Genomic DNA, 12,094 nt, shown 5'->3' on the forward strand with positions numbered 1-12,094 from the left:
TTTTGAGCATATTTTTTCAATAAGTACCTCCGAATTGTACAATATATTCTCTGGGTCATCATCGTGGAACACGTACACGAACCGGCACGAGTAATCATCCGTTTGCATGCGCCAGTACAGAAAAACATCGCTCTCGTCAGTGAAGTTGATCCCCTTCAGCTGCACGTCCCCACTAATATCCCGCACGTAGGACATGTTGTTCTTCAGCTTCAGCATCACCTCAATCGTCCGGAAGGTACTCTCCGCGGTACGATCCTTCCCTCCGCTGCCGTTACAGTTCATGCTGTCGGTGGTGATTTGCAGCAGGGAAGCGCCTTCCAGATGGGGCGGAGTGGCACAGACCGCTCCGAGGACGTCCTGGGAAGCGATCCGCGATGTGGACAGCCACTCGGCAAAGGGTTTCATGGAGCAGTCACACGCCAGCGGGTTGTTCTCGAGCGAGAGGCTGTGAAGTTCGGTCGCGTTGAAGAGGGCGTTTTGGGCTATTATGGTGATGTCGTTGCCGTCTAGGCGGAGTTCCTTGAGGGAGGGCAGAGGGGAGACGATGTCGGAGGTTAGGGCACGCAGGAAGTTGTGGGTGAGGTCCAGGACGATGAGTCGGGGGAGGTGCTTCAGGGATGATCCGGATATGGCAACGATGCCGTTGTGGCCGAGGTCGAGGACTTGGAGCGAGGCTAGTCCGGAGAAGGCGTGATCTTGCAGGACGTCGATCTGGTTGTGGCGGAGAGAGAGCATTTGCAGGTAGGCTAGTCCTTCGAGGGCGCCATTTTGGATGCTGGTGATGGAGTTCTTGTCCAGGTTGAGAATCTCCAGGCCCTTCACCATTGGCAGTGTGGTGTTCTTTAACGGACCTCGTATCGTGTTGGATCGGAGGTCCAACTCACGCAAGCTCAGACTAGACTCGATGGCTTTCATGCTCTCTGGGGATTCGCCCAGTCGATTCCCGTTCAGCTTGAGGTGGATCAGGTTCTTCAACGGGATAAAACTCTTCGGAGCCAGATAGGATATCTGGTTCTCACTGAGCTCCAAGTAGGACAACTTTGGCAACGAGATGAAATCTGTATTCTGGATCGCCTTGATCCGGTTGTTGGACAGGTCTAACCTGTCTAGCTGTGGTAGAGTTACGAAGGACTGCATTGGAACACCAACCAGAGCGTTATTCGGGAGTCCCAACGCCTGCAAACCCCCTTTGATCCCCGCAAACGCCATCCTATGAACTCGCTTAATCTCCCCCGAAGATATCACCAACCCCTGCAGCGAGACATTCTCAAAGATATTCGCATCGCTAATCACGCTCACGTTCTTCAGCGTACAGTCCAGCAGCGAAACCGCATACCTCGAAGCCCTCAACCCCTCCGCGATCAACTCCAACCCGTGCAGATCGCCGCGACATCGCAACGTGTGGGGCATATCACAACCGCACTCCAAATTGCTGCTCTGACTAACGTTTGGGCACTGCCAGTCGCCCAGGTCCACCACCGAAGAAGCGCCCGAACTTGCCTTCTTCTCGTACCGCTTCTTGCCCAGCTCGCCCTTGTTGACGTACTTGAGCGCGCTCCATCTCACCCCGAACGCGTCCCGGGCGGCCGCTTGGATTCTTTGGTTAGTGTCGGCACTACTGCTAACGCTGCCGCTAATGCTACTGCTACTATTGCTGCTGCTATCACTGCTACTGACTAAGGGTGCTGCATCCTCGGCGGGCTGCTGCTGCAGAGGGGTGTTGACCGATATCGGGGCAGGACCTCCGCCGCCAGCGATGCCGGCAGTCGTGAGCTCGGCTGCACCGACGGCCAGTGTGGCGAGCAGGTGGCATGCGACTAGACACAGGATTAGGTGGAATCTGAAAAGGGAAGAAAAGCAAAAACGGATGAATTAAAAAAAATCGTAAATTGTATACTGTTTGGGACCAATTAATCAGATTAATCAGATCATTTTCATAACATTTACATAACTCTTAGTGATTAAACCAATTAACAAAAGTTCAAAATGTATAATTTCAATCGATTCCACAATCACCTCTCGTATAACCCATCAAATCAAGCTTTCACACATTCAAGCATTGATTAGGCGCTCGCCGTATACCTCGGCAGCTTCTGTTTTGTTCGCCCCGTTCCCGAGAATGCCGAGATCAGGTCAAGTTCAACCCGCGGCTGTTTGCTGACGTATTTTTTTTTGTTGCGATGAGGAACAACTCACTCACTCTCAGTCTCGTGATTGCACCCAACCCGGACAGTTAAATCTACAGCGCAGTTTGCTGTGGGGGTAAGATTAGTTAGTTAGTTAAAAGTGAACTTGGAATCTATTTGCATAATATTTCTTGGAAACCTATCTTTAGACCGGTATATGAGTGTTCGTTTTCAACATCAATTTGTTCTAATCAATAACTGTTTCAGTTGAACTCAGAGCAAGTCAAAGTAAAACCAAACATTTCCGTGTAATTGCCATTCTAGAGTATACAAATTGCAAAGACACAATCTCTCAGTTCAACTCGGTTATGCAAACTGATGGCCAATTCGTCGAATCGTAGTGTCAGGCCGGGGTCAGCCATTTATATATTGATAGTGATAAGTGCCGAGCGCGTCGATTCCTGACTCGCAACTGATGGTGATCGATAGTAATAGTTTGTTCTTACTTTTCAGTTTAGGAATTGTGGAACGTCCAGCAGTCTAGCCAGTTGATTGGAGGAGTATCGTTCAAGATGACCTACCCGAATAAGCTAATCAGTGTCGTTCTGCTCGCGCTGATCACGCTCGATCTAACTCAGGCAAAAGTGTTCCAGAAGTGTCCACTGGCCAAGCTGCTGGATAGCAATCAGATATCGCGGACGCTGATCTCCAACTGTAAGCGTTAAAGTTGCATAATTCGAAGCTAACAATTTGGAAGACACAAAACCTTTTTCACCGCAGGGATCTGTCTGATACAAGCCGAGAGTGGGGCGGACACTTCGAAGAAGACCTCGCTGGACAACCTCTCAGCCAGCTACGGAATCTTCCAGGTATGACTACGTCACCTTCAAAACCAACCTGCTGTTCAACTCGAATGATGTTTCAAATTGCAGATCAACAGCAAGGAGTGGTGCCGCGTGGGAAGAAAAGGTGGGAAGTGCAATAAAGATTGTGAAGGTGAGTGAAGAATCGAAGTTATGCGATCTTCTCGGGAACTCATAATCCCCTGGCATATTTGTGCACAATTAGTCATCATCGGGTTTTATGTTGATTGCTGTCGCGTAATTAATTATGACTTTTAAACATTCGCAGACTACCTCACGGACGACATCACCGATGATATCGAGTGTGCCAAGCAGATCTACCGCGATCACGGATTTTCGTACTGGAAGGGCTGGACGACCAAGTGCAAGCAGAACAAACGGCTGCCGGACATTTCCGGTTGTTGGAATTGATGATGCAGTGGTGGAATGATGAGTGATTATATTTTGTTTACTACGAATAAAGAATTGTTGTTGGGGTAAAACCACAGAAAAAACTAAATCAAAAGAGAAATGAAGAGTACAAACTAAATACGTACGGAATGCTATGGAATCATACTGACCATGGTAGAGAAGTGTCCAAAGCACTTCAAGAAGAAGTTTTCATAAATTTTTGAAAAAGTAAAAGTTAGTTAACTATAATTAAGAAAATGTTAATGATAAGCATTATTTTAATCTTCTCAAAGTGTCATGATTTTCTCAATGAACATGATTTCGAATCGGAAAACGGAATGCGATTTCGGATTCTTTGGACAATTTTCCACTAGGAGAAGGTAAAATATGTTTGTAAATAATAAATACTATGTGTTTTTGAAAAATAATTCAAAACAAGCTTCAAATTTATAGGCATTTTCAGTAGAACAAATTTCATATAAAGTGTGAAAACTTTTGATTCGTGCTTCGAATTCAGTTTAAAATTTAATATGAATCGATAATTTTATAAACAAAACTAGTTTTAACGAATTCTGGGCAAAACTGTGAGTTTTTACAATTTTACCTAAAATTTAAATGTATTTTGTTAAAAAGCTTATTTAACTTAACATAAAAATAGATTTTTTTTTCTTACAAAATTTATCAGCAGCCTTAGTGAAATTTGATTTTAACAAGAAAAACTATGACTATCAAAGTCACCCCGGGATTCGAAATAAGAATTATCATCGCAACTATTTTTTTAAACCAGGGGTGCCCAACCTTCTGGCGCTGCGGGCCAGTTTTGATTTTTCTGAAGCAGTGGCGGGCCGGAACTAATATTTGATAAAAGATAAAAAGTAAAAGTATTTTTTTTATGATTGGGTTCTTTTTGAAGTAAATAAATACATTGAATTACGATGTAAAACACAGCTGAAAGGAACACCAAAACTCTGTTATATACCTAAATGAACTCATTGTAACTTGGATTATTCACAAATAAAACCGAATTGAATTGAATTGAAGTAAATAAATAAAAGAACTAGTGTTGCTAGATTCATATTTCTTGATTTTAGGAGTTAAAAACAAAGATAACTTTCAAATATGTGTTTATTTGACTTATTATAATTTTTGTTTGTTAAAAATTGTATAGTTAATAACTATTAGTTATTGTTTTTGAGTCTACCGCCGTAACAACACGATTCTACCAAGTTTCCGATTATGGTTCATATTCAGTGATGTCCCTAGGACCCTTTGGAAACACTCTGAGCTATGTGGATCATGTGGGATTCAAGCTATCCTTTTGCTTACAAAGCGAAACCCGTACCACTAAGACAGGAGCTGGCACCCTTTAGCATTACTAGACTCCAAGATCTGTATTCCAGGACACTTTGGAGGACCTAGAACATCCCAAAAATGATCCACATAGCTCATAGTGTTGCCAAAGGGTCCCAGGGACATCACTGAATATGAACCATAATCGGAAACTTGGTAGAATCGTGTTGTTACGGCGGCATACCCCAAGATCTGTATTCCAGGACACTTTGGAGGACCCAGAACATCCCAAAAGTGATCCACATAGCTCATAGTGTTGCCAAAAGGTCTCAGGGACATCACTGAATATGAACCATAATCGGAAACTTGGTAGAATCGTGTTGTTACGGCGGCATACCCCAAGATCTGTATTCCAGGACACTTTGGAGGACCCAGAACATCCCAAAAGTGATCCACATAGCTCATAGTGTTGCCAAAGGGTCCCAGGGACATCACTGAATATGAACCATAATCGGAAACTTGGTAGAATCGTGTTGTAACGGCGGCATACTCCAAGGTCTGAATTCCAGGACACTTTGAAGGACCCAGAACATCCCAAAAGTGATCCACATAGCTCATAGTGTTGCCAAAGGGTCCCAGGGACATCACTGATTATGAACCATAATCGGAAACTTGGTAGAATCGTGTTGTAACGGCGGTAGACTCCAAGATCTGTATTCCAGGACACTTTGGAGGACCCAGAACGTCCAATAATGAAATGTAACTTTATTTTGCCTGTTTCTGTTTACTCATGGAAGAATTTAACTACTGGTACCAAAATTGTAGATTAACACAGCTCAGAAAAATTCAGGCCTGAAAGGGTTAAATTAGATTAGATTAGAAAGCAAAACATGTAACACTATAAAACCATTTTTTGATGTTTTTGTTTCAAATTTTGGATAATAGGCTCCCTACCCCGACAAAAAATTCAAAGGTTCACCGAGATAAAAAGTACCGTAAATATTTAATAATTCCTAAATTCCTAAATCTGAAATGGGTTTCAGCGTGTTCTTAGAATTTAGAGCCTGCGATAAACCAACTTCCATCGAACAGCAAATTTCCATTACCAAGCAATCAAATCACCGTTCCCGTTACAACTTTATCAACACCCCCGCCGCAAGCGCGTCATCTGTTTCCGATAACACGTTTTTGCATCACACTTGAGACGGGTCCTCTGTTTGTACTACCCACGTTCTTTGAAAACACCGAAACGATCTTCGGCGAGCAAACACGACACGAAGCCGATCTCGTTCCGGTCCACGGGACAAGCCCCAAAACAACAAACAACCACACACATTCACACACAGAAATCACTGACCATTAATGTAGCAGCAGGCACGTGGGGATTCCCCGGATTCTCCGTCGGAATCGAACTCGTTCTCTCCCTTCCTCTCTCTCCTTTGCCGATCAGTTCTCTGTTGACGCACGATCGCGGTTGATCTTTTCGCGGTTACTACAGGCTCACGCGTAAACTTTTGTTTTTTATAGCATTCTCTCACGAAAATTACTGCGAAAAAGTACGAAGCGATTGGCGCTAGGTGTACGAGAGAGAGAATGAGAGGGAGAGAACATTTGCTTAGCTGGTCTCCCAGCCCATGGGTTGCGAGAGTCATTATCATCATCACTTTCGATCGGATCGGCAGCTATAGTACAAGCGCGTGTCGTCCACCACGCGGCCGCCGTAATTAGGGCCCCTCCAAGTCGATGGCAAACACTCGTCGGGTCAACTCGCCGGCCAGAGAGAAAATCGTATTTGCAGATCGATAAAGTACAAACATTGTGGATACGATAAACACCTGGAGACTGCAATAAGAAGCCGGGTAGATCGAAGAACTGAACGCACAAGAGCTGTGATCTCCGAAGAAGTCGAGTCGAGGTTCGAAACCGCTGTTCCAGAACATTCAACTAGACCATACGTATCCAAAGTGCCGAAGGGAAATCCATTTGCTCAGGTGAGTGTTGACCTGCGTTTAATATTCAAATCAGGTTACAGCACACCACCACACTTCATTCGGGTTAGTTAGTGGCTAAGTGACACCGCGACGAAAACGATAATCCCCACATCATACGGGAGTGAAACAAACAAAACCGGGTGCGAGTGTTGGTGCGGATCTACAAATACCGCGCCAAAATTAGCATTTAATACCTGTACTAGTGCCCCCGGTACACATACTCGATAGCTGCCGCTGTAACTAAGTGGGGATGTTTGTTTTTGTTTCTGTGCCACTTTCGGTGTGTGATCGTTTGATATCTCGTATGTGGCGTGTTTTTGTGAACCACGGAAATTTTCCGGGAACTTTTTTGTTGGAAGTTAACATCTCGGGTTAGCTTTCAAAAGGTTCTAAGCGCAAGGTTTAAATGTTCGCAAAATAAGTTTGACCCACACATAAGGCTACGTGGATTTCCTCCAGAATTCTGGAACTGGAAATACTGAAATTTTTTGGGTTTTCTGAAAGAGCCAACGAATTTGAACCATACAAAAGAACTAACTCTAAGAGTTATCTTCTTGAGAGTGTACATTTCCATTTTTTCGAAACATTTGGCAATGAAATGTTAAAAGATTTATTTTTAGATCCAAATTTAAAAGATTTCCAGAAAGGAGTCCTCGTGGATTATGGACATGGGAACCATGTTTGAAAAGCCATAAATTTAAAAAAAATATTTCGGTAGGATTTTTTTTCTTGGTCCTCTAGTAAAAATGTACAAAAAAAAAACAACCAAAATAAAAAAAAGGTATTTGGAAAAAATTCTATTTGTGAAAAAAGTTAATATCAAAATGGGTGTTTTTCTCTACAGTCAGTGTGACTTATTTTTCATGAATTCCCTTCCTGAAATTCAGATTTTAGTACAGCTGCCAAAAATGCATGGAGACATTTAACAAACAATGATGCAAAATGGCTTCTTTGATCATAAGAAAACCCTCCAGAAAGTTTCAACTCTTAAAGGCTCCTGCTTCTTTAATAAATATTCGTAAAATGCAAAAAGGATAATTTTCGAAGATTTTTGCCAAAACATGCATTTTATTTGAAAACTATGAATTTAGTTAAAAAAATGTGTCGTAATTTGCGAATGCAAATTCGATATCACATGAAAAATAAAGTTTCAAAATATTCTGGGATATTCAACCCTTTACAACCCAACCCGGCCTCTAGACCTGCTTCGATCTAAAAATTCTCCAAAACACAATTTTTCAACCAATTTTCGATTTTTAAAAAGCATTAGAAAGAATAACTCTTAAAATTGAAGAAAATGTTTGGATTGGAAGTGTGACTTGTATTATGTGACTTTGCCAATGTTTTAAACGTTAGATAAAATTTGTACTGGCCTAATATTTTCTATATTATATAAAAAAAATGTGTGCAGTAATTTTTGTATTGCCCCAGACTCTGCCTATAAGCATTTTTAAACAATTAAAATGAAAATGGACTCATTCTAGAGTAAAAAAGTGAAAAACATGCTAAAAAAATAAAAAAGTGACTGCAAAAAATTTAAAAATTGAACAGACAAGAAGTAGTAGTGTAAGCCATGTGAACATGGGAAAAATAAAAAAATTCGAAACAAAATTTGGGCAGTGGAAGGTTAAAAATACATTTTTACAGTTCAGATTTTGTACCATCCTATCATAAATATCATACAAAAACCCCGAAATTGAAAACATGGTTTTTGACTGTTTAAGGGGTTACATACATGTAGAAAATCACAAAATTTCATATTGCAGAAAATTTATTAAATCCACTTCAAAGATAATTTTCAATCACTCCTGAAAGTTTTATGAAGATATTTCATTAATTAAGTGAGTTAGAGACGATTTAAGCTCAGAATTTTGCCATGCGCAAAGCCAACTGTCTAACTTTTTGAGCGTTTTTCTCTGAACACCAATTTGATTTACGGGTGCCACGATATCTCGAGATGGGACGGACCAAATTGGCTAAAATTTTGGGTGAAGACTCCCAAGACATGTCCCGTGTGCATGACGAAGCCCGATTTTGAAATTTTGAATTTTCAAAAAATACAAAAATCAAAAACTGGTGATTTTTTAAATGAAAAACAGACAAATATTTTTATCTTTTTTTAAAATAAACTTTTTGAAAATCGGCATTCGTCATGCACACGAGACGAGTTTAACGAGTCTTCACCAAAATTTTGAGCCAATTTGGTCAAGACAGTGTTGAGATATCGTGGCACCCGTTTTTTGAAACTGCTAACTTCAAATAGCTATATCTCGGCAATGATACAACCAAATGTCTTCGAATTTGTTTTGTTGAAAGATGAAAATGTATATTTTAATGCCTTGAAACAAATTTTGAAAAAAGCTTATGTGTTTGCTCAAACCAACCTCTGATATTTTTGCTGATTTACATGTATGTAACCCCTTAAATTTGAAATGAAAATGAAATAAAAAATCGAAAAATTATTTATCTGTGCAAGAGACCATCCATGAATAACGTGGACACTTTTATGGACATCTAACACTCCCTCTTCCCCCTCTTGTACAATTTTCCATACCCCCCTCCCCCTCCCCTCCCCTAAAGCATCCATGTGGTTTCTGGATGGTCCTCAACTGTTTTTAACTGAAATACCCTGATCATAACAACTTTGGCGAAGATACCAAATCGGTCAGAAAATCTTTTTTCAAGATACATTCACATGGATACATGCCCATTTTGTGTGACCAGCCTACAAAAGTCTATGCAAAAACTAAAAATTTAAATTTAATTCTTTTGTATGTAAATAAAGCTTGTAAAAAGCTTCACTAAATCAAAATGAAAAAAATCTAAAATCGAATGTCTAGAGTTAAAAATGATAAAAAATGGAATTATTCGTTCCTCCCTCACTTCGCGAGGTATCGCAAACTGGACCACAGATTCATGACGGGTACTAAAATTATCCCTAATTCCGATTTCTTGTGAGTTGATAGAAAAATCGCAAATATAGTCTGGTGATTTCTAAATATTTACTGTGATTTTAGTGTTTGAACTTTCTTTATCCAATCTTTTGTCACTGAAGTATTACTTTAAAAACGTAATTAAACAATTAAAATTTCAAATTGACGACGACTTCAACAGTCAAAATTGAACTTTACATATTATTGGAGTAGTCTACTCATTAAAAAAATTAAACTTCAAATTAAAAATTTGAAGATCCCAAATTAAATTACACATTCTATTGACCTTTCGCGGTAAATATGAGAAATCTAGAGTTTGTAGGACCTTTCCAAAATAATCTCTAGAAATATTTAGTTTGGCTTAGAGAAGGTGCACCTAAAATTTAAATTAATCTTCATAATTATTTTTGAAAACGTATACTCTTACACAATTCTGTAATTAGATTCAGTGTTAAAAATAATATCTACACATTAATGTGAATTACCGTGAAGATGTCCCACACGATATGAATTTCTTCGCTTCATTTCGGTCCAATGTGTACCTGCAAATAGAAAAAGAAAAATCAATATCAGTTAATCGGTTTCAATAAAACACTGTCATTAAAATAATATCCTTCATTTTCTTAACTGAACAGATAACCAAAACACAAACATAATGCCATCCACAACCAACCTGAACCGCACCTTGCCCACCCTGCTGTTGGTGGTCCTCGTTGCCGCCAGCACCCTGTTCAGCGGCACCTCGGCCAAAGTCTTCACCAAGTGCGAGCTGGCCAAGGAGCTGGGCAAGAATGGCATCTCGCGCACCTTCTACGGCCACTGGATCTGCCTGGCGAACGCCGAAAGTGGCCTCAACACGACCAAGGTCACGAAGCTGGCCAACATGAGCGCCAGCTACGGCATCTTCCAGATCAACAGCAAGGAGTGGTGCCGGGAGGGCCGCAAGGGTGGCAAGTGCAACATGAAGTGCGAGGGTGGGTACTTTCTTTGAGTTTCAGGTGGTTTGCTGAATTTTAAATAACTTTTTTTCTTATTTTAGATTTCATCAACGATAACATCACTGACGACATTGAGTGCGTGAAGAAGATCCAGATGCAGTACGGTTTCAACGGGTGGAACTTGTGGCAGAAAAAGTGCAAGGGCAAAGAACTGCCCAACATTTCCAAGTGTAACGTTTAAGGGGGAAACCAAGTGCAATATATCAGTCAAGTGAAACGTGCTCAAAAAGACACAAACGTACAATATGTGATAACGATTAATTCCTAAAAAATAAAACGCATTTTATAAGCCAGTTTAAAAACAAACATTTAAAACCCATCAAATACAAGAACCAAAAGAACAGCTGGTCGTAAAGTTCCTCGCCTGTGCTGCCGCTCGTTTACACAAGTCTCCCGTTATGGCGTGGTTGGGCCGGTTTGGTGCCAATTTCATTTCCCAACTTGAATTGCCATTTCTGGTTCCACGTGTCCACCGCTGCTGCTTGGAACTCCTTTTACTTTTGTTGAGCCCTTTTTCGGGGTGATCTTCGAAGCGGTGGTGGTTTTAATGCCCAAGTCCACCGAAGCGAGTTTTCTTCCAATTTGGAAAAACGAGTTAGTAAAGGTAACGCAGTGGTTATTTTGTAAAACGGTTGGTTGTTGGTAAGCCTCTGAGCGATTAAGAGGTTTGAACACGTGAGCTTCAAGGTTTCCCACGTGAGCTGCTGGTTTGTAAAAATGAAACATAGCTGACGGTTCATGTAGGAATAGGAGAAAAATATAGAATTCACAATTCTATTTTGGCCTTTGAACATTCTACGTTAGATTGCAGCATTCAAAAGGAAAATGAATGAAATTCAATTATTTTTCGAAGTGGTAAAACATGTTTATGGAACTCGTTGGAAATCGGCTCCCTTCCCACTAACATTTACACACAAGATCCTCTGTAATTACTCTTAGCTTTAAGAAAAATGTAATTACAACAATTACAACGAGAATTAAACAAGATAAATGCAAATTTAAAGACTAAAAATGCAACAAGAAAAATATAAAACAAAAGAAGTAAAGTTATTCGTAGAACAAAAGTTTCTCAAAATGCCCTCCTAGACACGGGAAAAATAAAAATGTTCGAAAGTTTTTTTGAGCAGCAAATCCGAATTGAAAGAGTTACATTCTCAACCAGAACCGATTTGATCATTCGGAATTTATACTGCTTCTTTTTGTTTTCCGACAACGACTCACGCTAAAAAAATATTCGTTTTGCAACTTGTTGCATAAACTATTTCGTAAACTCATTTCATTAAAAACAATTAATAATTAACTCCAAGGGGGTTTTTAAAGGTTGTGTGTATAAAATTACAGAATGATCTAAATTTTTCATTTCAAAATTTGCAGTCTATTTTAGGACTAATGGCATACTTTAACATTAAAAAAAATGAAAATTGAAAAAATATGTTTTCTATAATTTTTTAAAATTTATCTTTTTTCAAAAGAGCTTCAAAATTTCCCATTTTATTTTGAAGC

The 12,094-nt window shown here is 40.2% G+C and overlaps 3 protein-coding genes across 5 annotated transcripts in view; 2 read left to right on the forward strand and 1 right to left on the reverse strand.

Moving 5' to 3' along the window:
- LOC120422629 (lysozyme c-1) overlaps positions 1 to 5,618 on the forward strand; it is a 34,722-nt gene extending 29,104 nt beyond the window's left edge. Inside the window, exons 1-5 of one of the 2 annotated variants that reach the window (XM_039586125.2) lie at positions 2,113 to 2,262; positions 2,640 to 2,840; positions 2,907 to 2,995; positions 3,059 to 3,122; positions 3,258 to 5,618. In XM_039586125.2, coding sequence (XP_039442059.1) covers positions 2,699 to 2,840; positions 2,907 to 2,995; positions 3,059 to 3,122; positions 3,258 to 3,400 — 438 coding nt within the window. In that variant the 5' untranslated portion in view covers positions 2,113 to 2,262; positions 2,640 to 2,698 and the 3' untranslated portion in view covers positions 3,401 to 5,618. Of the gene's footprint in view, positions 1 to 2,112; positions 2,263 to 2,639; positions 2,841 to 2,906; positions 2,996 to 3,058; positions 3,123 to 3,257 lie in introns of those variants that run through there. The other variant, XM_039586126.2, reaches the window with a different exon arrangement.
- The window catches only part of LOC120422627 (leucine-rich repeat-containing G-protein coupled receptor 4), a 55,302-nt gene that overhangs the window by 1,096 nt on the left and 42,112 nt on the right, over positions 1 to 12,094 (reverse strand). Inside the window, exons 2-3 of one of the 2 annotated variants that reach the window (XM_039586122.2) lie at positions 10,079 to 10,135; positions 28 to 1,840 (exon numbers count right to left, since the gene is read on the reverse strand). In XM_039586122.2, coding sequence (XP_039442056.1) covers positions 28 to 1,840; positions 10,079 to 10,135 — 1,870 coding nt within the window. The remainder of the gene's footprint in view (positions 1 to 27; positions 1,841 to 10,078; positions 10,136 to 12,094) is intronic. The other variant, XM_039586123.2, reaches the window with a different exon arrangement.
- On the forward strand, positions 6,335 to 10,897 carry LOC120422630 (lysozyme c-1-like). The gene is made up of 3 exons (XM_039586128.1): positions 6,335 to 6,660; positions 10,229 to 10,567; positions 10,633 to 10,897. The coding sequence occupies exons 2-3, from the start codon at positions 10,249 to 10,251 to the stop codon at positions 10,770 to 10,772; spliced, it is 459 nt and encodes a 152-aa protein (XP_039442062.1). The 5' UTR covers positions 6,335 to 6,660; positions 10,229 to 10,248; the 3' UTR covers positions 10,773 to 10,897.

Source organism: Culex pipiens, chromosome 3, assembly GCF_016801865.2.
Source record: "Culex pipiens pallens isolate TS chromosome 3, TS_CPP_V2, whole genome shotgun sequence".
Lineage (NCBI taxonomy): Eukaryota > Metazoa > Arthropoda > Insecta > Diptera > Culicidae > Culex > Culex pipiens.